General features: G+C 44.9%; 2 protein-coding genes across 3 annotated transcripts in view; one reads left to right on the top strand and one right to left on the bottom strand.

Moving 5' to 3' along the window:
* The first annotated feature begins 10,470 nt into the window (after positions 1-10,470).
* CTHRC1 (collagen triple helix repeat containing 1) lies at positions 10,471-20,581 on the top strand. The gene is made up of 4 exons (XM_006122394.5): positions 10,471-10,828; positions 15,512-15,733; positions 18,214-18,430; positions 20,079-20,581. Exons 1-4 carry the CDS (start codon positions 10,697-10,699, stop codon positions 20,219-20,221), a joined length of 714 nt encoding a protein of 237 aa, XP_006122456.3. The 5' UTR covers positions 10,471-10,696; the 3' UTR covers positions 20,222-20,581.
* The window catches only part of SLC25A32 (solute carrier family 25 member 32), a 26,502-nt gene continuing 20,320 nt past the window's right edge, over positions 20,582-26,763 (bottom strand). The window contains exons 5-8 of one of the 2 annotated variants that reach the window (XM_075920244.2): positions 26,033-26,146; positions 24,873-25,018; positions 23,662-23,755; positions 20,582-22,644 (exon numbers count right to left, since the gene is read on the bottom strand). In XM_075920244.2, the coding sequence (XP_075776359.2) occupies positions 22,630-22,644; positions 23,662-23,755; positions 24,873-25,018; positions 26,033-26,146 (369 nt within the window). In that variant the 3' untranslated portion in view covers positions 20,582-22,629. Of the gene's footprint in view, positions 23,756-24,872; positions 25,019-26,032; positions 26,147-26,763 lie in introns of both variants that reach the window. The other variant, XM_075920243.2, reaches the window with a different exon arrangement.

Raw genomic sequence — 26,763 nt, 5'->3', positions numbered from 1 at the left:
AGGTGCCCATGCTGCTGTTAGTGGGAGGAGACTTTGCATGCTCCCCCCGTCTGCTCCCCGGTCAATCAGGGCCTGGGGAGGGGGAGCACGTGAAGTCTCTCATTCCCTCCCCCCACCCTGCAAGGGAGTGCTACGCTTATAGAATCATAGAATAATAGGACTGGAAGGGACCTCGAGAGGTCATCGAGTCCAGCCCCCCGCCCTCAAGGCAGGACCAAGCTCCGTCTACACCATCCCTGACAGATGTCTATCTAACCTGTTCTTAAATATCTCCAGAGAGGGAGATTCCACCACCTCCCTTGGCAATTTATTCCAATATTTGACCACCCTGACAGTTAGGAACTTTTTCCTAATGTCCAATCTAAACCTCCCCTGCTGCACTTTTAAGCCCATTACTCCCTGTCCTGTCCTCCGAAACCAAGAGGAACAAATTTTCTCCTTCCTCCTTGTGACACCCTTTTAGATATTTAAAAACCGCTATCATGTCCCCCCTTAATCTTCTTTTTTGCAAACTAAACAAGCCCAGTTCATGAAGCCTGGCTTCATAGGTCATGTTCTCTAGACCTTTAATCATTCTTGTCGCTCTTCTCTGTACCCTTTCCAATTTCTCCACATCTTTCTTGAAATGTGGCGCCCAGAACTGGACACAGTACTCCAGCTGAGGCCTAACTAGTGCAGAGTAGAGCGGCAGAATGACTTCACGAGTTTTGCTTACAACACACCTGTTGATACAACCTAGAATCATATTTGCTTTTTTTGCAACAGCATCACACTGTCGACTCATATTCAACTTGTGGTCCACTATGACCCCTAGATCCCTTTCCGCCATGCTCCTTCCTAGACAGTCGCTTCCCATCTTGTATGTATGGAACTGATTGTTCCTTCCTAAGTGGAGCACTTTGCATTTCTCTTTATTAAACCTCATCCTGTTTACCTCTGACCATTTCTCTAACTTGCTAAGGTCATTTTGAATTATGTCCCTATCCTCCAAAGAAGTTGCAACCCCACCCAGTTTGGTATCATCTGCAAACTTAATAAGCATACTCTCTATCCCAATATCTACATCATTGATGAAGATATTGAACAGTACGGGTCCCAAAACAGATCCTTGAGGAACTCCACTTGTTATCCCTTTCCAGCAGGATTTAGAACCATTAACAACAACTCTCTGACTACGGTTATCCAGCCAATTATGCACCCATCTTATCGTGGTCCTATCTAAGTTATATTTGCCTAGTTTATCAATAAGAATATCATGCGAGACCGTATCAAATGCCTTACTAAAGTCTAGGTATGTGACATCCACCGCTTCTCCCTTATCCACAAGGCTCGTTATCCTATCAAAGAAAGCTATCAGATTAGTTTGGCATGACTTGCTCTTCACAAACCCATGCTGGCTATTCCCTATCACTTTATTACCTTCCAAGTGTTTGCATATGATTTCCTTAATTACCTGCTCCATTATCTTCCCTGGAACAGACGTTAAACTGACCGGTCTGTAGTTTCCTGGGTTGTTCTTATTCCCCTTTTTATAGATGGGCACAATATTTGCCCTTTTCCAGTCTTCTGGAATCTCCCCTGTCTGCCAAAGAGCAGAGTCTTTTATACTGTTCTGAGGATCTTTGTAAGAAAATTAAATATATTTCCTAGCCTGCAGTAAGTTTTAGTTCCTAGAAAGCTCATATTTTGGCTTTCCACCACTGCAGTACAAACTCTTCTTTTTTTCATGAATCAAACACAGAGGCTACACAGTACCATTTGAAATACCTCCCTACTCTTATCGGATCACAACCCTTTTAAAAAACCTAACTTTTACACATTTTCACATACTACTTAGACTAGACATATAGAACATAATGAAGAGAGAAACAAGATTCCCTTATATTTAAACAGTCCAACTACAACACCTAGCCCAGAATATCAGCGAAAACAAATACAATCAAAACAAAACAAAAAACCCCTAAGCTAAAACATGTGATCACTGAATTTAAAAGCATGCACTAAATTCCTATCTACAAGATATATTCTACTTCAACCAGTAATGATGAGTTTGATGCAGGAAGTTCTATGGGTTGTAATATGAAAGAGCTCTGCCTAGAATTATCAAAATAGTTCTCTTTGGCCTTTATTATCTATCTATCTATCTATCTATCTATCTATCTATCTATCTATCTATCTATCTATCTATCTATCTATCTATCTATCTATCTATCTATCATGTAATGCAATGTGAATACTACACCTAAACTGTGCAATGATAACTGTTCTGAGATGTGCAATTAGGTAGCACTTAAGTAAGTAAAAAAACCAAAACACCAAACCCATATGTTATGCAGTCTGTCAGGATTCAGACTGCATTAGATCTGGGAGTGTGCCTACTTTCATTTCTCCCAGATGGCAATCCAGAAAGGCAGACAAATGAGAACTGAGCATTTACAGTAGACTACTTCCTGGAACTTGCAGCATCTCTGATGTACACCATTCTTCACTGACTCATTTTTCTCACTCTCAATGCTCAAAAACATCCAATCTTCCTTAAATAAACTGAACATATGCTGTAAACTTCTTTCAATAGAAAAAAGCTCATTGGGCTGTCAGAGTAAGGAAAAAATTCTGAGTGTTAATGGTTTTAGTTCTCAAGGGTTACTAAAACAGATGAGGATAACATAATTCACAATGGAAATACTTACTTCAACCATGGATGCAAATATTATTAAGCATTATTTAATGCCATATATGTATATAGCAGGTCCACATGAGTAATCGTTCCAAGCCATTACTATCTATTGTTGGCCATTGTGAAATGAGTTGGAGGTTTCAGTGCATTTCCCAATGGCTTATACCTCACAAAATCACCACCCCACAAAGCTCTAATTGTTTTTAGCAGGGCACTATATAAATATGAGGCATACTAAGAGAGAAAATGCAGACTGCCCTGAGGTTCAGCTTTGTTTCTTCATCTGAGCCCCTGACAAACTGATATTTCCTGGAGTCAATTCAGTCAGCCTGAAAAAAAACACAGACACTCTCTCTCTCTCTCTCTCTCTCTCATGGTTTTTCTTGCATGAATATAAAGCACTGAGACTCCCAGGAGCAAAATCCAAACAGAGCTGGCACTGAGTATCTGAGTCCCGGTCTACACTATTTCAAAATAACTCCTTACGCTATCAAATTTTGAAATAATAGGCTGATTATTTTCAAATAATAACTCCTGCTTTCCATGAGGAATAACACTTATTTTGAAATAGTTATTTTGGCATAGTGGTAGTGTGGATGCTCCACTGCTGCTATTTCAAAATAACTACTCCCCAGAGTCATTCAAAGTAATTACTCTCCAGTGCTTACTGGGGCTCTAAGTCAAGGTATCGCATTCACATTAAGGGACCCTGCTTGGACTAATTTCAAGACTTCCCTGTAGTGTGGACACGCTATTTCACATTATTTCAGGAGTTATTATTTTGAAATAAGTTATTTAAAAATAATTTTATAGTATAGACATGTCCTGAATGTATTTCAGTTAGTGGCATAAACCAGATAGAGGGTAGTCAAGAAGGGAAATGCCTATCCCACAATATACTAAGTCCTCTTTGGAAGACTAGGTAAAGAAGATGTCTTGATCCAATGGTTGGAAAGGCACTGCAGCAACATATTGTGGAGGATGTAGGGCTTGACAAAGCTCAAAAGATGTGAATGACTATCAACTGTGGCTAATGAAGCTCCTAATCTTTGGAACCTTTCATACCACTGATCTTCAACTTTACCAGCTAAAACAATAAGATGAGTCTCATGCAATGGTTTTCTTACTTAAAAAGCCTCACACCGAGGCATTTGCAGTATGAATATATAACACTAATGTGAAATATTCAGGAATATTTACCCCTGTGGAAACCTTACCTATATAATCCTACTCAGGCTGCTGTCTGCATGGGTCATTTATCAAGTAACTGTCTGATTCTTCCAGTCCTAATGGGCAGTAACATATAATGTAATTTATTTTGCCTTGGCTTTTATTTCTAATATGACTGAATAATAAAATGTTTTAATTTATGCAATGTGAGATGCTTTGTATTGGTTTCAAGTATCAGAGGGGTAGCCGTGTTAGTCTGAATCTGCAAAAGCGGCGAGGAGTCCTGTGGCACCTTATAGACTAACTGAAGTGTTGGATGCCTCTGACGAAGTGGGTCTTTGCCCACGAAAGCTTATGCTCCAACACTTCAGTTAGTCTATAAGGTGCCACGGGACTCCTCGCCGCCTTTGTATTGGTTGTACAGTGGATTTCCGATAATCTGGCACCTTTATGACCCAGGGGGTGCCGGATTATCAGATATGCCGGACTATCGGAAAGGGGGGCTATGAGGAGGGTGGGGTGGGGTGGTGGGGGATGCCGCTTCCTGGAGTCAGCCGCTGATCAGTTTCAGCAGTGGCTGACTTGGGGACGCCTGGGGCAGAGCAGCTAGGGTGCTGCTGGGTTGGTCTCGCAGCACCGCCCCTCGGCGCTGTGGGACCAACCCGGCAGCACTCCAGCTGCTCTGCGCCCAGCTTCCCCAATTCAGCCACTACTGAAACTGACCAGCAGCTGAATCGGGGAAGCCAGGGGCAGAGCAGCTGGGCTGCTGCCAGGTTGGTCCCGCAGCCCCGAGGGGCAGCACTATGGGACCAACCCGGAAGCACCCCAGCTGCTCTGCCCCTGGCTTCCCCGATTCAGCTGCTGGTCAGTTTCAGTAGTGGCTGAATTGGGGAAGCTGGGCGCAGAGCAGCTCCAACTGTCCGGCAGCCAGAGCACTTCCGGGTTCCTGATGGTGCCGGAGCATCAGGAGTTCTGGAGCACTGGATGCCGGATCAATGGAGCTTTACTGTAGTTCTTAGTACTGTGCATTTCCGTAAGCAAGTAGATCAAAAATACTCAGTGGGAGGCAATATCATGTTATTTCATAAAAGTCTAATTTTCTACTGCTGGGAGAAAGGATTTTGTGCCCTCTACATGCCACACCTGTTAAAATGACATAGAACCTGTCATCTAAACATTTATATTAAGATAGTATTTTCAAAATTATGATACTGGGAATCTTTGCGGTAGCTAAAATAGCAAAATTCTCCCTCCTATAGAATTAATTGTGCTGTGACTTCCTGGAGAAATACCTCAAAGATTTAAAAGCGGAATTGTAATAAAGGCATCTCTGTCAGACGCATTATGGAAAAATGGAGGAGATATGAAAAGTATAAAGCATCTTCCAAATATAGACCTACGTGGTAATTTTCTCTGTTAGTCTATTTTCTGCATGGCAGCCATATTGACCCTCAGGACAGCAACAACTCCACAAATATATTTTAAAATGTAGTTTAAATATGAATTTGCAGAAGACTTTTGACAGTATCTTTGGCAGACATTTCCAACATTTAAAATTAGTTCATTAATATCATTATATGTTTTTAGTGGTGTGACAGACAAGGGTGGCAGAGTCTACCCAAAAGTGTGAGAGAGGGCAGGACCCCTCATTCCCACCCACTCCTTCTGTTCGAGGCTCTGCCCCTGCTACACATGGTTTCCAGAACCCCCAACTCTCTCACTTCAAATGGCATCAGGAATAAATCAATAGGAACATAGCAAATCTGTCTGATTAAGGATTCAATGCAAGAAAACATGCTTTTGTCACACACACACACATAAGCAAGAGGGTTAGAACATCCCAGGTATTTAGCTAACATCTGGAATGGTATTGAGTAATTAACAGCGGGTTTGCCGTAGCCAGTTCCTCACCCTTAGAGGAGAAAAGATGGTATGAAAACTGCCTTTCAAATTGGCTTCGGATGACTGCTCCCAAGTACACTATCTTAGCTAATTTTTTACAACTAACTTCTGCAAAACACGTAGGCTACGTCTAGACTGGCATGATTTTCCGGAAATGCTTTTAACAGAAAAGTTTTCCGTTAAAAGCATTTTCGGAAAAGAGCGTCTAGATTGGCACGGACGTTTTTCCGCAAAAGCACTTTTTGCAGAAAAGCGTCCGTGCCAATCTAGATGCGCTTTCGCGCAAAAAAGCCCCGATCGCCATTTTAGCCATCGGGGCTTTTTTGCGCAAAACAGTACTGTGCTGTCTACACTGGCCCTCTTGCGCAAATGATTTGCGCAAGAGGGCTTTTGCCCGAACAGGAGCAGCATAGTATTTCCGCAAGAACACTGACGATCTTACATGAGATCGTCAGTGTTCTTGCGGAAATTCAAGCGGTCAGTGTAGACAGTTGGCAAGTTTTTCCGCAAAAGTAGCTGATTTTGCAGAAAAACTGGCCAGTCTAGACACAGCCGTAGGTTATAATCATCTTTACTGATTTACTGTTTTTCCTAACTTTCAATAAACTTCTGGTATCAGAGGAACACAGACTCAAGGTTTTCCAGTCACCAGTTGTTAGTTTCACTTGTCTAATTTTTTGTCCCCCTCCTCCCATTCTGATGAGCAGAAGCTGTTAACTAGTTTTGACCTTGTTTCTAAAAGCCTGTCTTTAAATTAACCCTTCATTATGTGATGTTTTATTTCATTATTACATGGTGGCTAAATGCACATAATATGGTTACCATTGGTTTAATTATATTCTGGAATATACACCCCTCTTAAATCTAGGGCAACACTCCCGGACAAACTGGAACAAGGTGGGAACCGTGGATAGGGTTGCCAGATGGTTTCAACAAAAATACTGGACACACTTGACATGACATCACAATCTACATTACATCTCATTTAGAAAATATTGGACATTTATATTTTCTCATTTATATTTTTTCAATTTGTTTCCCAAACAGAAAACTTAAATACTGGACTGTCCAGTTCAAAACTGGACACCTGGCAGCCGTAACGGTGGACCCTCCATCTGCCTGAGTTCACAGGGTTGAGAGTAGCACCTGGTCCATGTTCCTGTCCCACAGGCTCCCACCCAGGGCAGGTGGAGGGTCCATAGCACAGCATCCCACGGCTGCCCTCATGGTTCTTACCATGGCTAGACTGCAGCCTTCCAGCCAGAGGCAGGACCAGGTAAGAGCCACACTATGCATGTGGGGAGCTGCAGACCCTCCTGCCCCATGGGGTGGGGACTGCTCTTAACCCTCTCCCAATCCCAGGTGGTAAAGGATCCATGGTGCCCCACAGCTGCCCAGTATCCTCATCTGGGCTCCGATAGCAGCCAGCCTAACCAGGGGATGAGGCCTTGGTGGGGAGGGAGGGAGCAGGAGAAAAAGGGGGTCTGGTGGGCTAAGGTTGCCAGGTTTCAACAGGAATGCTTGGTCGAAAAGGGACCCTGGTGACTCTAGGCAGCACTGCTGATTGGGCGGTTAAAGGTCCAGTCAACAACACGACAGAGCTAAGGCAGGCTCCCTGCCTGTCCTGGCTCTGCACAACCCCTGGAAGTGGCTGGCATGTCCCTCTGACCCCTTGGCCCGGGGTTGATCAGGGAAGCTCCACATGTTGCCCCTGCCCCCAGCGCAGACTCCACAGCTCCCATTGGTTGGGAACCTGTGGGCATGGGCAGTGTGCACAGCACAGAGCCATTGGCCGTGCCTCTGACTAGAACAGGGGTGGACAAAAGCCCCTCAGCGGGCCAGATCCTGCTGCCTAGGGCTTTGATCTGACCTGTGCATCTGTTCCAGGCTCTTCCCCCAGCGCGTTGCCTAGGAGCCAGACCCTAGGAGCCAGACCCATGAGCCCTTTCATCTGCTTCTATTTAAAGGGCTTGCACTTTCCCTGAGCCTGCCAGCCCTCACACGCCACCCAACCTGGCGTGAGCCACTCACCCCACCCAAACTCCTTGCCCTGCCCTACTCACACTCCAACTTGCACTTACATTTCTTACAGGGACCGTACTATTGTAATCCCCCTGTCCCTACCTTGTGCCTGCCAAGGGGGGTTGTAATATGATAGTACCTATACAAAATTTAAATTACTTTCACCCCTGGGACTCTCACTCCTGGTGGTACAGTTCTGACGCAGGGTGTTGGACACAGGTAGTACAGTTGTCTGACTCAGAGAAGAGAATGTGGAGTACAGACAGTTCAGCTGTCTGACCTCAGGAAGGGACTGTGTGGCAGAGGCGATACACTTGCCTGACCCAGGGAAAGGACTGTTGATGACAGGCAATACAGCTGATGGACCCCAGGAAAGAGGTGTGGGGTACAGGTGGTACAGTGGTCTGGCCCTAGGGAAGAGAGAGTGGAGAGAAGAACTGAAGGGCACAGGAGGTAAAGTTGTCAGACCCCAGGGAGGGAAGGGGTGTGGAGCACAGGCGGTAGAGCGGTGGGACCCCAGAGAAGGGGTGTGGTGTTGGGCAAAGGTGGGACAGCTGTCTGACCCAGGGAAGGGATGTGGGGGCACAGGTGGTAGAGCTGTTGGACCCAGGGAGTGAAGGGGAGCAGAGCAGAGCAAACACAGAGGTGGGACCCAGGGAGTGCAGGCGTGCGGGGCAAAGGTTATAGGACCCAGGGAGCGAAGAGGTGCGGAGCACAGGAAGTACAAGATGTCTGTTGGTTAGACCCAGGGCATGCAGGGTGCAGGGCACAGGCGGTGCAGTTGTCGGTGGGACCAAGGGAGCTCGGGGTGCAGGGCATAGGCAGTACAGCTGTTGGGGGGACCCAAGAAGTGCAGAGTATGGGGAACAGGCAGTACAGCTGTCAGGGGGACCCAAGGAGCGCAGGGTGCGGGGCACAGGTGGTAGAGCTGTCGGTGGGACCCTGGGAGCGCAGGGTGCAGGACAGAGGCGGTACAACTGTCGGTGAGACCCAGGGAGCGCAGGATGCGGGGCACAGGCGGTAGAACTGTCGGTGGGACCAAGGGAGAGCAGGGTGCGGGGCAAAGGCAGTACAGTCGTCGGTGGGACCAGGGAGCGCAGGGTGCGGGGCACAGGCGGTACAGCTGTCGGGGGACCCAGGGAGCGCAGGGTGCGGGGCACAGGCGGTACAGCTGTCGGGGGACCCAGGGAGCGCGGGGTGCGGGGCACAGGTGGTACAGCCGTTGGGGGACCCAGGGAGCGCAGGGTGCGGGGCTCAGGCGGTACAGCCGTCGAGGGACCCAGGGAGCGCAGGGTGCGGGGCACAGGCGGTACAGCCGTCGGGGGGACCCAGGGAGCACGGGGTGCGGGGCACAGGCGGTACAGCCGTCGGGGGACCCAGGGAGCGCAGGGAGCGGGGCACAGGCGGTACAGCCGTCGGGGGACCCAGGGAGCGCAGGGAGCGGGGCACAGGCGGTACAGCCGTCGGGGGACCCAGGGAGCGCAGGGTGCGGGGCACAGGCGGTACAGCCGTCGGGGGACCCAGGGAGCGCAGGGTGCGGGGCACAGGCGGTACAGCCGTCGGGGGGACCCAGGGAGCGCAGGGTGCGGGGCTCAGGCGGTACAGCCGTCGGGGGGACCCAGGGAGCGCAGGGTGCGGGGCTCAGGCGGTACAGCCGTCGGGGGACTCAGAGAGCGCAGGGTGCGGGGCTCAGGCGGTACAGCCGTCGGGGGGACCCAGGGAGCGCAGGGTGCGGGGCACAGGCGGTACAGCCGTCGGGGGACCCAGGGAGCACAGGGTGCGGGGCACAGGCGGTACAGCCGTCAGGGGGACCCAGGGAGCGCAGGGTGCGGGGCTCAGGCGGTACAGCCGTCGGGGGGACCCAGGGAGCGCAGGGTGCAGGGCTCAGGCGGTACAGCCGTCGGGGGACCCAGGGAGCGCGGGGTGCGGGGCTCAGGCGGTACAGCCGTCGGGGGACCCAGGGAGCGCAGGGTGCGGGGCTCAGGCGGTACAGCCGTCGGGGGACCCAGGGAGCGCAGGGTGCGGGGCTCAGGCGGTACAGCCGTCGGGGGGACCCAGGGAGCGCGGGGTGCGGGGCTCAGGCGGTACAGCCGTCGGGGGACCCAGGGAGCGCGGGGTGCCGGGCTCAGGCGGTACAGCCGTCGGGGGACCCAGGGAGCGCGGGGTGCGGGGCTCAGGCGGTACAGCCGTCGGGGGACCCAGGGAGCGCAGGGTGCGGGGCACAGGCGGTACAGCCGTCGGGGGACCCAGGGAGCGCGGGGTGCGGGGCTCAGGCGGTACAGCCGTCGGGGGGACCCAGGGAGCGCAGGGTGCGGGGCACAGGCGGTGCAGCCGTCGGGGGACCCAGGGAGCGCGGGGTGCGGGGCTCAGGCGGTACAGCCGTCGGGGGGACCCAGGGAGCGCGGGGTGCGGAGCTCAGGCGGTACAGCCGTCGGGGGACCCAGGGAGCGCGGGGTGCGGGGCTCAGGCGGTACAGCCGTCGGGGGACCCAGGGAGCGGGGCACAGGCGGTACAGCCGTCGGGGGGACCCAGGGTGCGGGGCTCAGGCGGTACAGCCGTCGGGGGACCCAGGGAGCGCAGGGTGCGGGGCTCAGGCGGTCCAGGCTGTGACTGGTGCCAGTGCTCAGGGTCAGTGGCAGCCCGCGCCCCGAGGTGCCGGCTGCCCTGGGCCTGTGGCGGGCCGAGCAGGGGCGGGACCCGGCGGCCTGTGGCTCTGGCCTGGCTGCCGGGTGGGAGTCGCTCTGCCGCGTTGCAGAGAGGCTGGAAATTCCTGGCGTCCCCAGGGAAGCAGCTGCGGCGCGGGTCTGTGAAAGGCTCATTCATGCAGCGCGCTGCCGCGGGACGCTGCAGACACTGACTCACCGCCCCCTCCGCTCCCAGCCTGCGCGGCCTCCCTGCCCGGCTCCGCGAGCCCAGCCCCGCACCATGCGCTGCCCGCGCGCCGCCGCCGCCTGGCTGCTGCTGCCCGCGCTGCTGCTGCTTGCCCCGCCGCTCGGGGAGTCGGAGAGCCCGAAAGGGAAGCACAAGCTGCTGCGCCAGAAGGAGGTGGTGGACGTGGTGAGTCCGGCCGCGGCTCGGAAATAGGGGCCGGGGAGGGCATGGGATGGGGCTAGGGGTATGGGACGGGCAGGGCGGGATGGCAGGAGGCTGGAGCGGGGCTTGGGGCCATAGGGGCCTTGGGGAGCGGCTGGAGTGTGGGCCTGGGGACAGAGAGTTCTGAAGTGGGGGAGCTGCTGGACAAGGTTAGGGAGATGTGGTGGATCTGAGGGGAAAGTAACAAGTGAGAATCTTCCCTGCTGCTTCTTCGTTCCCACCCAGTCCTCTCTATCCCAGGGAGGGCTAGTCCAGCTCTGGGGTCCGGTCTCTGCAACGTGTCCATTGCTGGGAGAACAGCTCTTTCTGCCAACCAGGACAGTCCTCCTCCCAAACCCAGTTGTAACTTAAAGATGTGAACATAGTCTCAGTTATGCTGGGTCATATGCTGGGGAGGATGAATAATTTGATTTTTTCTTCTTTTCTGCATTATATTGCTCACTGATTGTGATGATGCAGGGAAATGATATCAAATGGATTTGTCTTCATGGAAGATATTTATTTCCAGAGGCAGATGGTGTTTCTTCAGATTTGTACATAGCAGAGTCTGGAGTCTGTGGTTAAAGTAATACATACCCTTCTCTCCAGTCATGTCCGCAGGAGGAAGCAAGGCCAATTTAATGTGGCTGGACTAAAAGAGTGGACTATGAACTGCTATTCTTCCTTACTTCATCCAAGCAAAACTGAAATTTTAAGCCCTAATTAACTAACTTAGAATAGTAAATAAAGGACAAGATAAAGCTAAAAGGTTACTTTAAAGCTAAAAATCTACAAACATTGCAAAACTCTTATTATATTAAATGCCGTGTTCCCATGTAAACAAATTCACATTGGTGTTTATACATGGCACATTTCTAGATTCTGTTTCATTGTAACTACCAATTATAATTCAATGAAGGCTATAGAGTAACATGCTGTTTTCTTCCCTCCAGACTAAGGCAAGTCTTTGCAGGGACATACTCACTAACAATTTTATTTTCTTTAGGATGGAGAGGATGCTGCTGTTTTTGGTACATTGATAGCATTATCAGCACATGTATATCGACCATATATACTTCAATGTGAGGGCTATCATTGGTTTTAGTCTGAAAGCCATCTGTGTTCCATGCAGCTTTGATGCCATCTCACTTTCATTATTTAACATTTTTTGAATATAAGGAATAATGAGGTAATGGGAAATTAAAGGTGTTAAATCTTGTATCTTAAGCTGTCTGTGAGCAAATGGTTTTTGTACCCTTCATTTTGAATATTTGCCTGACACAACATTCTGCTTTTCAGCCTTGGCTGGCTGAGATCTGTAACTCAGATGACTTAGTGGAAGCTAAGGAAACATAGGATATACTGTGTCAGCTAAAATGACTTTAACACAGAGTCCTTCAAAAGTAGAACCATAAACATGACAAACGGCTGCCTTGCTTCAACAGACACTACATTGTCATTTTGCAACCAGATGTTCGTTTTACTTCAAAAGCATATTTGAAAAAAAGTGATCTGGTCAGTACAGATTCATTTGGCTGAAGAGGAGACTAAAGACCGTGTAATTCTTTTGCATAGGGGAGTTGCTGCGTCTGCAATGTTTAAATCACCATCTCTGGGTCTATTCAAAATGTCTTTAATGTTAAATCTCTATAGAGCAACCTCTTTTTGGCTAGTGCTGCCCCCTGATGGAATCTAAAACTAAAATGTCCAGATCAGTTAAAATATGCTCAAACAGGGATTTATCAACTCATCTATTTACATAGTTTTACAACATTCTGCATAAAAAGCACTAGTAAAGTCAGTACAAACTAAAATTTCATACTGTAAAATTTTGTTGATATTGTTCTATAAACTATACACTGAAATATAAGTACATTCTTTATATTCCAATTGATTTATTTTATAATTACTGAGGGGCTGTGCCCCAGGCTTGCTATGCTCACCAACCCCCTTTTCGCCGATCGCTTTTGTGGCCAGAAAGCCTATTAATTTTGCACTGAGCCCAGTGTAGTAAGGTTACCAATGTAGTAGGTCACTGATGTAGTAAATCAGGATTTACTGTTGTGGTGTCCTGACAGGCCTCCTGTGCCATCAAGTGTGCCCTGTTGACTTGCGCAAGTAGTCAATCCAGCAGACTCCAAGAAAGCCCCCAAAGACCACAAATCAGATAAGGATCTAAGATGCCAGGTTTATTGTTAAGCACTGTACAGTAATAGTTGTCAGTGACTCTATCAAACCACTACTTATATGTACCCCGTAACAATGGACTCAGCTTAATCAGTGGGAAGCTCCCACTGCCCCCTCAGACTGTCTCCCCAAGACACCACTTTATATACAGGTACAAGCAAATTACACGTCTCTCCTGCTGTGTCAGGTTACCACCCTCTGATGCTACTTAGATACTACCGATCACCCTGTACCTCGTGGTTTGATTAGATCTTCTCGGTTACTGCCCATCTTTGCTGGGTGGCAGCGCTCCAGATGTGCCCTTCCAGCTGGCAGACGAGCTCCTGCTGCAAGGCTGAGACATGCTCTGTGCAGACAAGGCACAATGGAGAGACATGGAACCATGGGGGCGCCCCCAGCTTTACATGCCTGCGCTCTACTGAGAACTAGATTTGGGTCACATGGGAAGAGAGCCTGGTAATCTGGGGCGCTAGACCTTGTCCCAGAGCTCCATGCCCCAACAGCTCACCCTCCTCCTTCCATCCCTATCCCCAACTACAACCTCCATTCCTACATCCCCATCCCCTTACCTCAGTTCCTACAACCACCCATCCTCCCTAACTCTTCCCTCTCCACCCCATACTACATATCCCTCCCCCACCTCCTTCTTCCATTTCTATATCCCCTTTACCCCCACCATCTGACAGAGGTGGACGGAGGGATGCAGGAAAAATTTTTTATATATGGAGAAAGAGAGAGATGGTAAAAATAAGCAAGACATTTTTCAGTAATAGTATGCTGTAATACTTTTGTATTTTTATGTCTAATTTTGTAGGCTGTTAGTTTCTGAGACTGAGGTGACACTTCGGGGTATATAAGACAAATCAGACTCCTCAAAGGGGTAAGGTTGAGAGGCACAGATTTAAAGCAAAGAATAGCTAAACAGCATATTTTAGTTGTAAGAACATTCTTCTCACACGTTCTAGGTAGGGGGCCCAATCCTGTAAAGAGCTGAGTACTCCCAAATTTTACTAAGTTAAACTTGCGTATTATTTTTTCTATTCATCTGTCATATTAAGAAATCAGAACCAGACATTACAACCAGATTCAATATTAAACGCAAAATGTATCAAATAAATTAGTACTGTAAGAAATGAAAATGTCTTTATATAATTGTGTCTTGCTTATTAGTTTTCTAGATGCCTCTGAGACCACACTTAATAGTCATTGGGCCTTATGTTTTACTGTCATGGTTCTTGTTACGCTGAGATTGGGGCCCTCTAATGCTAAACTCTATTCCAGGGTTTCCCAGCCTATAGGCTGGGACCCAAATATGGGTCGCCATTAAGTTTCAAAAAGGTCACCAAGTGTCTCCCCAGGTACGTCTGCCCTCTCTCCTCCCCCCATTTTTGAATTGCCTTGGGTCACCAAGTCTTCCTGAATTGTCAAAATGGGTCCCCATCTGGAAAAGGTTGGGAACTGCTGCTTTATTCAAATATAGGCTGAGACAGTCCCTGCCCTGAAGAGTTTATAAACTAAATAGACAAGTAAGACAAAAGGAAGTGAAGAAGGAATGTAACACACAAGCAGAAGGAACTATGTTATGATTTGAAGGTGTCATGTTAGTTGCATAATTCTCTTTCCATTGTCTGTGTTTTTGGGTTTGGTGGATGGGGATTGGCTGAACAAAAGAACACAAGGGAGGGAAATAAGCATGAGACAGAAGTTGAAAAAAGCATGAGAGATTAGGTGACTCCTATTGCCCTTCCCTATGGAGGGGTGAGGATTGGAATAAGCACCTTGTCAGCAGATGGGAAAGAATGTTCAGGATAAAAAAAATGTAGTGGACACCAGCAGTGTCTGAAGGTTCTTTTTGTAGCTTCTAGGTATGCTTCTCCTGGCTTTGCCTGCACCCCCACATTGTTTCCTCCCTGGACTTATTACTCCCAATTTGCATGCATAGGAGACAGATGACACTGTGTGGGGTCCACCCTGCACAACTATCGGTCCTAAGAATTGTTCAGGGTTTGGAAGTGGGCGGAGAGAAGAAATAACCCTATTAGGATTTCATCATCTTCTCTACTAAATGTTATGTTTACACTGTTAATAGAATAGTGTACCTAAAATGTTAAAGCAAATACTATCATAGTTTGAGGCCTACAATTGACAATATTAATATTGTAATCTGGGGAACATTTTTGCAATTATTATTGTATTTCCATTGCATTGTTATACACTTTTCCATGTCATTTTGTAGTTAGCACATACGAGTATTTTCTATTAATGAACTACCATCCTGCCCCAATAATAGCAAATTCAAATGCCAGTTTTAACACATTCATTTAATTGTTACTGTTTGAGAAGCAATGTCATTTCTTGTCACTCTTTCCTAATAAAGGAATTTTTATGGCTTTTTATAGAAGTACTTCTACAAAGTAAGCAATATTGCTTTTGAGCCTTAGAATCAATACACGAAGTGTGAAAAATGTTTTTTTTTTCCAGTATAATGGAATGTGTTTACAAGGACCAGGTGGTGTTCCTGGACGAGATGGAAACCCTGGAATCAATGGAATCCCTGGGACACCTGGAATCCCTGGTCGGGATGGACTGAAAGGAGAAAAAGGAGAATGTATGCGAGAAAGCTTTGAAGAGTCTTGGACACCCAACTTTAAACAGTGTTCATGGAGTGCACTGAATTATGGCATAGATCTTGGGAAAATTGCAGTAAGTAATCATCCATGACGCTGCAATCTGATGTTAAAGCAACATCACAGCAGATAATTGGGTACATCTACACAGCAGCACTATTTTGGGATAATATCCTTTATCCTGAAATAGCATTCTGCACATCTTAACAGGAAGCCCTTTATTTCAAAATACATTCGAAATAATGGGCTTATTATTCCAACATCCTGTAAAGCTCATTGCACAAGGATTAAGGGACTCGTCGGAATAGCACTCTATTTTGAAATTAGCACTATTTAGTCAGCACCAAAATTTCTAAACAGGGTATCTTGATATAAGCTACACAATTTGCATAGCTCAAATTGTGTAGCTTATTTCAGACTACACGCTACTGTGTAGACACATCTATTGATGGATTCACAACAAAATACTGATGGAAACTTTCTTCAACATTCAAGGTTCTTTAACAAGGTTCAAAAAAGAGCTAGATAAATTTATGCAGGTTAGGTCCATCAATACTTATTCTCCAGGATGGATAGGAATGGTGCCTGTTTGTCACAGGCTGTAAATGGGTGACAGGAGAGGAACCACTAGAGGATTACCTGTTCTGTTCACTCCCTTTGGGGCATCTGGCATTGGCCACTGTCAGAACACAGGATACTGGATCTGACCCAGTATGGCTGTTCTTAAGGTTGATCCCATCTAGACTTTTAGTTCAGGCCCATTTCTGTTATATGTAATAACTGTTTGGACACTCCAGGTAGCTTATTTCAATAATAAAGCTTCAGGTGAAAGAGCTGTGCTGTTCTGGGTACATACAGCAAACCTGTATTCAGAAACAGAAATGGAAGCAAGGTTTTTCCTACATGGACTGTAAAAGTAACTGGCTAACTTACTGTTGAGATTGGTGCAGCACTGACAAATCCTAACCAGTTCAATAAAAATATTATGGTACTTATTACAGGCCTCCAAGTATGAAATTTTAAAATGAGAAAAAAATGGAACTATTCATAGATTCAGAAGATAACTGGGAAGAAAAAAAAATCCCAGACCTGTAGCAGCTACATGTCAAGCCTGAAATTGGCACCCTTACTTTGTTTAACTAGTACAGTTGCAGCCACAGTGTTGAGAATCAACTTAATAGATACCATAAATATCTGAATTTCCATTTACTCTAGAACTGCCCCATAGTGGGCCCAATCAGCAAAATATTCAGCAAGGGGTAGGTGGAGAAGCATCAGACTGGACTCACTTTAAGTCACCAGTTTTAATCAAGATATTAACCAGCAGGCAGGAAATCTTGATTTCAATAATTGATTTTAGTGTGTTTGATTTTTATACTATTGAGTCTCATTGCTAAAAGTTTATTCTGAGTGGTGGGTAACCATTAAAATGTGTTAATTGGCAACTAAATATACTATTTACATGAAATTTTATAATTTTGCTATTTACATGTAAGAAATTATACAGCATAATTTTTATTTATTCAGATTTTTAATTTTTACATTGTCAGAAATAATGGTGTATTTCTTATTACAAGATTTTTTTTTACTTGTGATTTTAAACTTTACCTGAATGGAAATGGGAATTCAAGTAATACATTCACACATTTTATTAAATAAAACTAGAATAGGGAGCGCACGCACACACCCTCACCCCCAAAAACATGCTTTCCATTTACCTGTTGTTGTTGACGTGATTATTTCTAGTTGTCATGTCCTTCAAAATTTTAGAACTAGGTGATATCTTCTGAGACCATTTCCTTTTTCATAAACTGGAAAAGGAAAACAGGTTTTCTGCTTTTTCTAACTCCTAATCAGCTTCTTAACTTTCAAACAAATCAGTGAATTGAACTAGTTAAATACACTGTAATGAAAATATTCTGTACCTTCAGAAAAGGCTACTGCTGTCACAGGATGGTTTAACACTGCAGCAAACTCTAGTGTCTATATGCTGAGCCAGTACCGGTAGCTGGATGCTTTTTAAAAATAAGTTAAGGCTTTAATAAAACTGGTCATAAGTTTAATTAACTTTTAAAAGCAAATATTTTAAATTTTGAAAATCTGATTTAAATAATCCTTATTAATTATAAAAAAATAAATTTATCCATCCTGTACAGCATCAAGGTAGATTGTCATCTTTCCATCAACCTCTCCTGGCTAACCTTTTGTGCCAAGTGTGGACTGTGAGAGCTGGTAACACTATCCTCTCCTGCAAGGGAGTTTGAAAAAGAAGGGGGAAGGGAAAACCCCAAAGATATTTAGATACCTAGCTTGACAGCATATATTGTCTATTAAAATAGAAGATCTTAACTTCACCCATCTTTTGGGGTGTTTGGAACACAGATCAATCACTGTCTTGTGGCATTGACTTATTTGCCAACATGCTTAAAAAAAAGGCAGAAGAATGAAGGGGGGGGGGAAAGAGAGGAACAGTGAAGGAGATTAATATATTTTTAAAATATAATTAGTAAGTGGATTCAAAAGTCACAGCCAACAATTTGTTCTTATTTTCCTTAGGAATGTACATTCACAAAGATGCGCTCTAATAGTGCTCTAAGAGTACTCTTCAGTGGATCACTTCGACTCAAATGCAAAAATGCATGTTGCCAGCGTTGGTATTTTACATTTAATGGAGCAGAATGCTCTGGGCCACTTCCAATTGAAGCCATAGTTTATTTAGACCAAGGAAGCCCAGAGCTGAATTCAACTATTAACATACATCGCACTTCTTCAGGTATGTATGTCAAAGCTATGTGCTCAAAAATGGCATTCAAGAAGAAGGTAACAGTGACTCAGGGAACCTCACACGAATCTTCATTTAGAAGTCCAGGGCTCATAAAGGGGAGGCAGAAGTACAGTTGCTAGTTGCTGATTTTTCACACCTTTGTCAGAATTCAGTACCAGTATTAAAAATATAGTAACTGCATTTTTTGTGGCTTTGGGTTTATTACCACTCAATGTTTATGATTTTACTAGATTTAATGTCACTTTAAGTACATTCAACCCCCCTCCCTCAAGCTTTAATATGATTCAAGATACAAAAGATGTGTGTGGCAACTGCAGTATAACTAAATAGCATCGTGCTTTGGTAAGACTGGAATACCAGTGTCATCTTGGACATGTGTTGTCTTTTGTAAAGTTTTGTACATCAGGAATGGAACTGTCTTCCCAATAATTTTGCATACAAGGCTAATTTCTGCAGGAATTTCCCCATATACACCCATCTTCACCAGTGAAACCTATCATGTTAAAAGTTACCTACATCTTACATGAAGCCATCTTTGAAGAAAAGGGCAAATCACAACGCTTCTTATTGATCTTTTAATATTGAACATAGGGAAAATGGGAGTAACCAGTAAACAAATGCCTATACCACATACCCCCTTTATACCTTGAACTATAGCCAGGGCTACTTGCCCATGGTGAGTAGATTTCAGCCGGTCGCTCCGTGAGCCCCATTTAACAGCGCTGCGCGCATGCGCGATGTCGGTCTGGCGCATGAGCGGTTCAGGCCTGGCGAGTAGCTCTCACCGTGGTTTGTCAAGCTCTGACTATAGCCATATAAAAAAGAAACAGGAAGCAAATGGTCTGGTGGCACTTTATAGACTAATAAAACATGTAGATGGTATCATGAGCTTTCATGGGCACAGCCCACTTCTTCAGTCGACCGTGCCCACAGATGGCTGTGCCCACGAAAGCTCACTTGCTTGCTGTTTGTTTTCTGTAACAGACCAACTTGGCTACCCCCCCCTGAAGCTCCTATAGCCATATAGTGAGAGATATGTATATAAAACCAGATGCTGCAGTACAGAGAATATTCACCACACAGCGGCAGAATAGACCACAAGATTTCACAGGAAGACATCTTTTGCTGGTAAAAGGCCATAGGGTATGGGGAAGCTAGCAGCTCAGCTCTTTGCCTATGACAGAAGGCCTCTGACTATCTGGTCTCATTCCCCAGGATAATATTTCTCCACATAACAAGAAAATCCATTAAAAACTTGTACTATGGCCACAGAGCATCAGAATGGGTTTGTTACCATTGAATTCATGTCTCTGATTAGCACTACCATTGCAATGAGGACTGTTGAAAAAGTGAACAGAAACAAGAAACTGTGTCTGGTTAAAAACTACTCCTATAGCAGAAGATCATTAAAAATCAGTTAGTTTATACCGAGGCCCTTGGTAGAATACAATACCTGCTCCCTCCTCCCCCGAAGATTTAAACAGTAGCAACATACTAACCCTAATTAATGCAGTTTCTACAGAGTTACACTAAACTGGTGTTCTTTGGCATATTAACTAAGTCAGGATATGAGAAAAAAAAATCAGTGAAATAAGTGATATTAATTATTTGAAATAACATGTTTGTCTTTAAACAGTTGAAGGTCTGTGCGAAGGAATCAATGCTGGTTTGGTGGATGTTGCTATCTGGGTTGGTACTTGTGCAGATTACCCAAGAGGTGATGCTTCTACCGGATGGAATTCAGTTTCTCGTATCATCATTGAAGAGCTGCCAAAATAGAAGTTTTTTTTCCAAGTTGCTTTATAACCTCCATTGTTCCCAAGCCCTCATATCAATTTTTATACACATTTTGTACAATGTATTTTGAAATTTAATATTTCTGTAAAGCTTTGTAAGCATCTGGCCAGAATGGACAAACGTGGTTACAAGCACCCTCGTTGAATTTTTCCAGCTTAAGTGTTAAACATGTAGCCACATAACCCTTAAATATACCTGGCAAGTTTTCGTACCATAGTTTTAGAACAAACATTAGTAACGGTCGTCCAATAATTTTATTATACACTCAATATCTACCATTGTAAAAACTGTAGATTAAATCTTTTTATATCTGTTAAATAAATAAGACATTTTACAAAGAGAGCCAAAAATCCAGGCTAATTTATTGACAACAAAATGCAAAGGGTTTTTACATGGCTGTTATGAACATGTGTTTTAGAGTAGCTTAACAATTAGACATGAAAGTAACAACTATGGGGAAAATACTAGACATTCTTCATTTTAGATTTCAAGATCATTACTCAAAAGCATTAAGTCACATTATATGAACCTGATTATACTACTGTAGCACCAGATTATTCAACTTTACTATAGTTGATTCATCTTTCATTAATGTCAGAGTGTCAGATCCAGGCCAACAGTAAACATCAAATTGCAGTTTAAAGATTATGTTTGCACCATACCATTTGAGCACTCTTCCCCTGCAGTAAGTTAAATAACTCATTAAGAGATTCTCAACACCCAATTTCTTTTTAGTATGAAGGTCAAAAAAGACTAATAATGGTGAATACAGTGGACAATTTTACTGCAGCAAACATTGATTTACCTTAATTAAGGTATTTCATTTCCCCAACAAAGTAGTTTACATCATAGTCTTCTTAGTCAGTCACCACCTAATTTGCTGTTAAGATAATTATAATTTAGCAGCACAAAATGGAAAAAATAAGTATTTAAAAGTGGGTGTAAATACTTCACACTACATGACCTTCAGAATAGTTTTGCAAGTAGCAGAAGCCAATCGTGCTACAAAAATGATGTGTTCAGTCTTGTAAAACTAGATAAAGAAAATAACCACACTGATCATTCAAGCATTTCTCATAGCTAACTGTAGCATTCCAAGTATTCACTCCCAAGTGCACAGTACCCACAAAAATGGGGTTCTTGTATTAGTACAATTTAAAAAATGCTATGTCGTTAAAAACTCACATTTTACATTAAGGACACAAACCAAAGGAAAAGTCACAAAAGCATGTATGACATGCAGAAATGTAGAGACTAGTTTTCTCTAGAATAAAAAAAAATCTGCACAGCTTAAATTTGGGTTTTGACCCAAAAATGGCACCCAAAGAGTATCCCATCCCTGCTGAATGCCAGCAATTTCATAATTTAGATATTTATATTCTCAGGACTGTATGAACCACTCTTAAAATTTTGAGCACTCTCAATTCAAACATCTGAACTTTTTCAATGTTCTCATTCTAGGCTTACAAAAAGGAAATCAATTCCTCTACTCCAAATTAATTCTAATGTGTAAAGAACTTCTCCAAGTTTAGGTTGGCTTGCTATCAAAGGGTGAGCTTTCAGAATAATCAATTTCCTGAGCAATATACAATGCAAATCAGTTGCAGGGCTCCAAGTTATTTAACTGAATAATTCTTGTATTAACATTTATATTTCCTGCCTCTCATTTGATACTTTGTACAAAACAATTGAATGTTTTCATGGTGTATATACAGGAATAAATCTTCCTGATGCACAGTTAAGAATAACTAATGTCTGCTAACTCTGAAAAGCATATACCTTGATCCTGACCCAGTGCTGACGTTATGACAATCAATATCCTAAAAGGCAAGATGGCTTTTTCCCTTTTATAAAAGGCAGGTTCTCTAATGGACAGTGAAAGACAGCAGAAATGCATGAATTTCTACACAGTGATTTCAAGCAATACTCTGAATAAATAAGACCAACATTTTGAAATATATATGTTTAAAATAAGGCTTTGAAAACTGCTGTTACTTACAAACACTAGTGCAAAAACAGCCAAGCTGTGTGTTAAACAGGTCTGTGTGTCTGTACATGTGCACTGACTTCAATGTGAACTCAACATAGAGTTTATATGTACTCTCCATAACTAAGAGCTAAAATTTGCCTTTCCCTCTAAGAGGAAAAACTGGAGACATGGTCCATAACAGCATGATTTAGGCCTGGTACTACAAAATATTTGCAAGATGCCTTGGACATTACACTAAAGTTGGGAGTTTAGCAAATGTTAATATAATGGTCAGGGTGAACAGTACTTTTCCTCACCTTTCTCCAGCCACTCAGTACCGTGAAGTTACTCTAAATGTTGGTGCAGTCCCCGTGCAATCTCTCCAGTAAGCCAGAGTTTGCACAACTGCAAATCAGGGCATTCATAATTCTGAAACCTGACAAATGACACATGGATGGGATTTAGAAAACTCCAGCTCACCACGTGTTCAAACGTGTACTATAGGGCAGGGGTGGGCAATAATTTTTTGCCCAGGGCCACGTCAAAAATTTCTGAAGTGGCCCCAGGCCACACCAGAAGGGACAGGGCCTCAAGCGGAAGGGGTGGGGCAAGAATGCTTCGAGCTTTCCCACCCCCAAACCATGATTGGTCTGGGGGAGCCCATTTATCTACCTCTTTCCACTAAGCACCCATGCCCCTGGCAGTGGGAAGAGACTTTCAGTGCTCCCCCACCCCCAGGCCAATCAGGGTCTGGGGGCGGGGAAGCACGTGAAGCCTCCTTCCAGGAGCACGCGACACTTTGAAATGCTGTGTGCTCCTGGCAAGGCAAAGGAAACTTAGTGCACTTCCCCACCCCCAGACCCTAATTGGCCTGGGGGTGGGGGAGTAGCAGGGCTTCCACAGGTCAGATCAACTCGCTTGGTGGGCTGGATCCTGCCCGCTGAGGCCCTTTTGCCCAGGGAGACAACTGAAGAGAGGCCCTGTGTTTGACAGATCTACGATATCAAAAGTTGTGGCAGGTTGTCCTTATAACCCCACTGAATTAACCCTGGATATTATCAGCTTCTTGCTTTGTAGAGGAAAAGCTGATTTAGAAAGATCAGTTCATTGACGGACAGAGCTGTTGCAAGTCTGCTTTTATATAGTCACTGTTCTGTTTTAAGGTTGGGATGGAGATGATGTTTCAGGCAGAGAGAGGCTGCTGATTCAGAGACAAGAAGGGAATAGAGTGGGCAGGACAGCTCCAGTAGAACAGAAGTCCATTTGGATTGTTTTGGTCTTCAAATTCTTGCACTGATTACTGGTGCAGTTCACAATCTCAAGACAGAAGTATTGTACAACAATCTCACGGATTACAAGTTTCAAAAAAAAGGACAGTAAACTCCTCTTGATGCAAATGCCTCACTTTAATTTAATCATTCTCTTTTCTAAAATTTAGCAAAAAATTAGATACCTTTTCATACACTACAAATGTAATACAGCAGGCAGGAGTCACTCTGAGTAGATTAGGGATGATTCCTTTGTAAAATCCATGAACTCCTTCTTTCCTTTGGTGGGGAAAAAGGGCATTTTTAAGCACATCTGAATGATAATCACTGAGACAAACGTGGAAGTCTAGGATGCCTTTCCCCACCCTCAATATGCAGTCTTACACGTATTCATTGTCATCAAGGGCTAGACTTTCAAAACACCACTGCCAACCCACTAGAGGGTTTATATAGATTTAACTAAATCCAGGACGGCAATATAGACCCACACTCCTGAGTAATGTAGTTATACTGACCTAACCCTGAGCAGAAACTGCTATGTCAATGGGAGACCTTGTCCCATCAATATAGCTACTGCATCTTGGGGAGGTGGATAACTACTCTGATGGGAGACACTCTTCCCAGTGGTTTGTTGGCATTTTCACTGAAGTGCTGTAGCAGCTCACCATCCTGGCCAAAGAACCTCTGGCATCAGCTAGGCCAGGCAGCCAGGGAATCTGGCCCCAGCTGGGGAACCTCCAGCTATAGTGGGGCTTCTGGTGACAGGTGGCCTGGCTGGGGACCCTCTCTCCTGTGGCAGTAGGGCTGGGGGCAGCAGAGCGGCCTCAGCTGGGAACCCCAGGATATCCCTGATGGCAGCAGAGCCGGATCGGGCAGCACTGGCTGTGGAACCCCGGGCTGAAGCACAGCTGGGGAATCCCAGGGAGTCCAGGCTGGGCAGTCCCGGCCGTGAAACCCCCAGTGGCAGCGGGGCTGGCAGTGGTTGGGTGGCCCTAGACCAGGAACCCTGGAAAACACCATGTGACAGCACTCCTGGCAGTGGCCAGGCTGTCCCATACAGGTACCCCAACGGATCTTGGGTCAATGTTCAGGAAGTAGGGTGGGGAGACTGTGCCAGGTCAGCATTAGCTGGGCCAATGGCAAGGCAGGGAGCCCAATGGAGAGGAACCCAGGAGCAGAACAGCCAGCAGGGAAGCATTGACTTCCCCTGGTCTGGCAAACTCCTTGGTTTGGGACAGCTCAGGTCCCGAGGGTGCTGGACCAGGGATGTCTAACCTATAATAAAAAGCAGTAATAAAAACGCACCACTGAAGTCAGCAGATACAACACTGACTACATACTGGAATTAAGGTAATGTCATTTTCACAGAACTACATTTTTACTTCTGTGTGCCTACCTCCAAGTCCTGCGAATAACATCAACCATTCCAGAGTACCTATTGTGTTGATCCTGAAGTCGGGCTCGCACTACTTGATATGGGTACGTTGCTGACACAGCAAATATTTTGGACAGTGCTGCCATGGTAATGTATTCTAAAGAAGTCTAAAATTATAACAAAAGTTACCAATGTTAGTTTAAGTCAAATTATGAACAACTGAATAAAATGCTGGAAATCAAAGTGCTTTCTACACCATAAACAAAACAGTAATTAAGTTTTTTTCTCTCTAAGAAGGGTATTCAGCAGGGGTGGAGAACCTAAGGCCTGGAGTCGGATGCAACCGCTGGCTTGCCTGGATCCGGTCCCCAAGGCTCAGGGCTCCCCCCAAGCATTGGGGAGCCCACACTGGCCCTCCATTCCCTCTCCCCTCACCCCACACAGGACTGGAACACACAAAATCTATTAGCTTGGGCCCCCCATGGCTCTGGTGTACAAGAGGAATGGGGGGAAGCGGGGCAGTGTCTTATTCCTTTTCAGTCATGGGCCACGTCAGTGAGGGGGTTTTTTTTGGTTCCTCTCACTTGTGTGTGGTCCCCCAATTAATTTTTCTGTAGGACATCAGTCCCCAACCCAAAAAAAGATTCCCCACCCCTGGCTTACAAGGTCCAACAAGTATTGATATTTATTACACATTAATACTGGTGTTAGAGATACTTATTTTGATGTAAAAATATCAATACTGGATGTTCTCTTTTATACCACAACCGTAATATAATACTTAAGTAATATACTAAGAAAGTAATCTGTAATATACTTTTAGGATAGTTACTTTTGTATTTGTTTATACTTGTGAAACTATAGTTAATTAAATACAAATTAATTAAAAGAAAAAAGGATTTCCCAAGTCTCCAAAACTAGAAATGGTAAGTGGATTTCCGCAACAGGTAAAAACAGTGCTGATGGGCTTGTGATGAGGTAATTTGTTCTAAAAGTTGAAATTTTCTCTACGTGATCTGCCAAAAAAAGTTACCATAACATTAATAGTAATAAAATTGGCAGTTTGTGGCAATTACAAAACCAGTACATTGTCATCTGATAGGCATTCCAGACATACAGTTCAGGATTCCATATACTCTCATACTATAATATACAGATGTTTCTATTTCAAGACAGCTTACCAATTTTGTATCCAATAGTCTGTTTCTATGTTTATTGTATCTCAATTTCAGCTCCTCATATGCCATGAACTGAAGTGCTCCATGTGAAGTTCCAAACAGACCAGGCACAAATCCCTAAAGAATTTTTATAAAACAAACAAACAAGTTAACCTGTAACTTTTGAAAGCTAGACAACCTGATGCATCAGTTTATTCCAACATATGCTCTGCACTCCGCCCATCCCAATACACAACTCATACATTTATAATGTAGAAGAATTTAAAGGCTACAGCCAAATTGGGCTCCACTGTGCTACACACCATACAAACATGGAATAAGTAACAGCCCCTGCCAGAAAAAGCTTACAGCTGTAATGTCCCCACCTCCTTCCCATAAGAGGCTGAAACTTATCCAGGATAGAAGACTGCATCCCAGAAGTGTTGCTGCTCTGGTATCAGGTGACCTTCTCTTGAGCAGAGAGGAGGCTGGAGGGAGGGAACTAAACTAACAGCCCCAAATGTCCAGACAGAGGCGAGCGCTGATTGGAAGAGAGAAAATGGGTCTATATCCCTCTGGGGTGACAGTTTAGATCCAGGGTGTCTAATATGCTAGCCACATGAGGCTATTTGGCCAGTTGAGTGTGGCTAGTTCACTACAGCAGTAGCCATTATAGTAGCAGCCATTATAGTAGCTGCTGTTTCAGAACTGGTTGGACACCATGGGTTTAGATGGACAAGGTGGCTGAGGCAGTA

This window comes from Pelodiscus sinensis, chromosome 2 (genome assembly GCF_052426305.1).
Source record: "Pelodiscus sinensis isolate ZL-2025 chromosome 2, ASM5242630v1, whole genome shotgun sequence".
NCBI lineage: Eukaryota > Metazoa > Chordata > Testudines > Trionychidae > Pelodiscus > Pelodiscus sinensis.
Note: the sequence above shows the minus strand (reverse complement) of the source record. Positions and strands in the feature narration are given on the sequence as shown.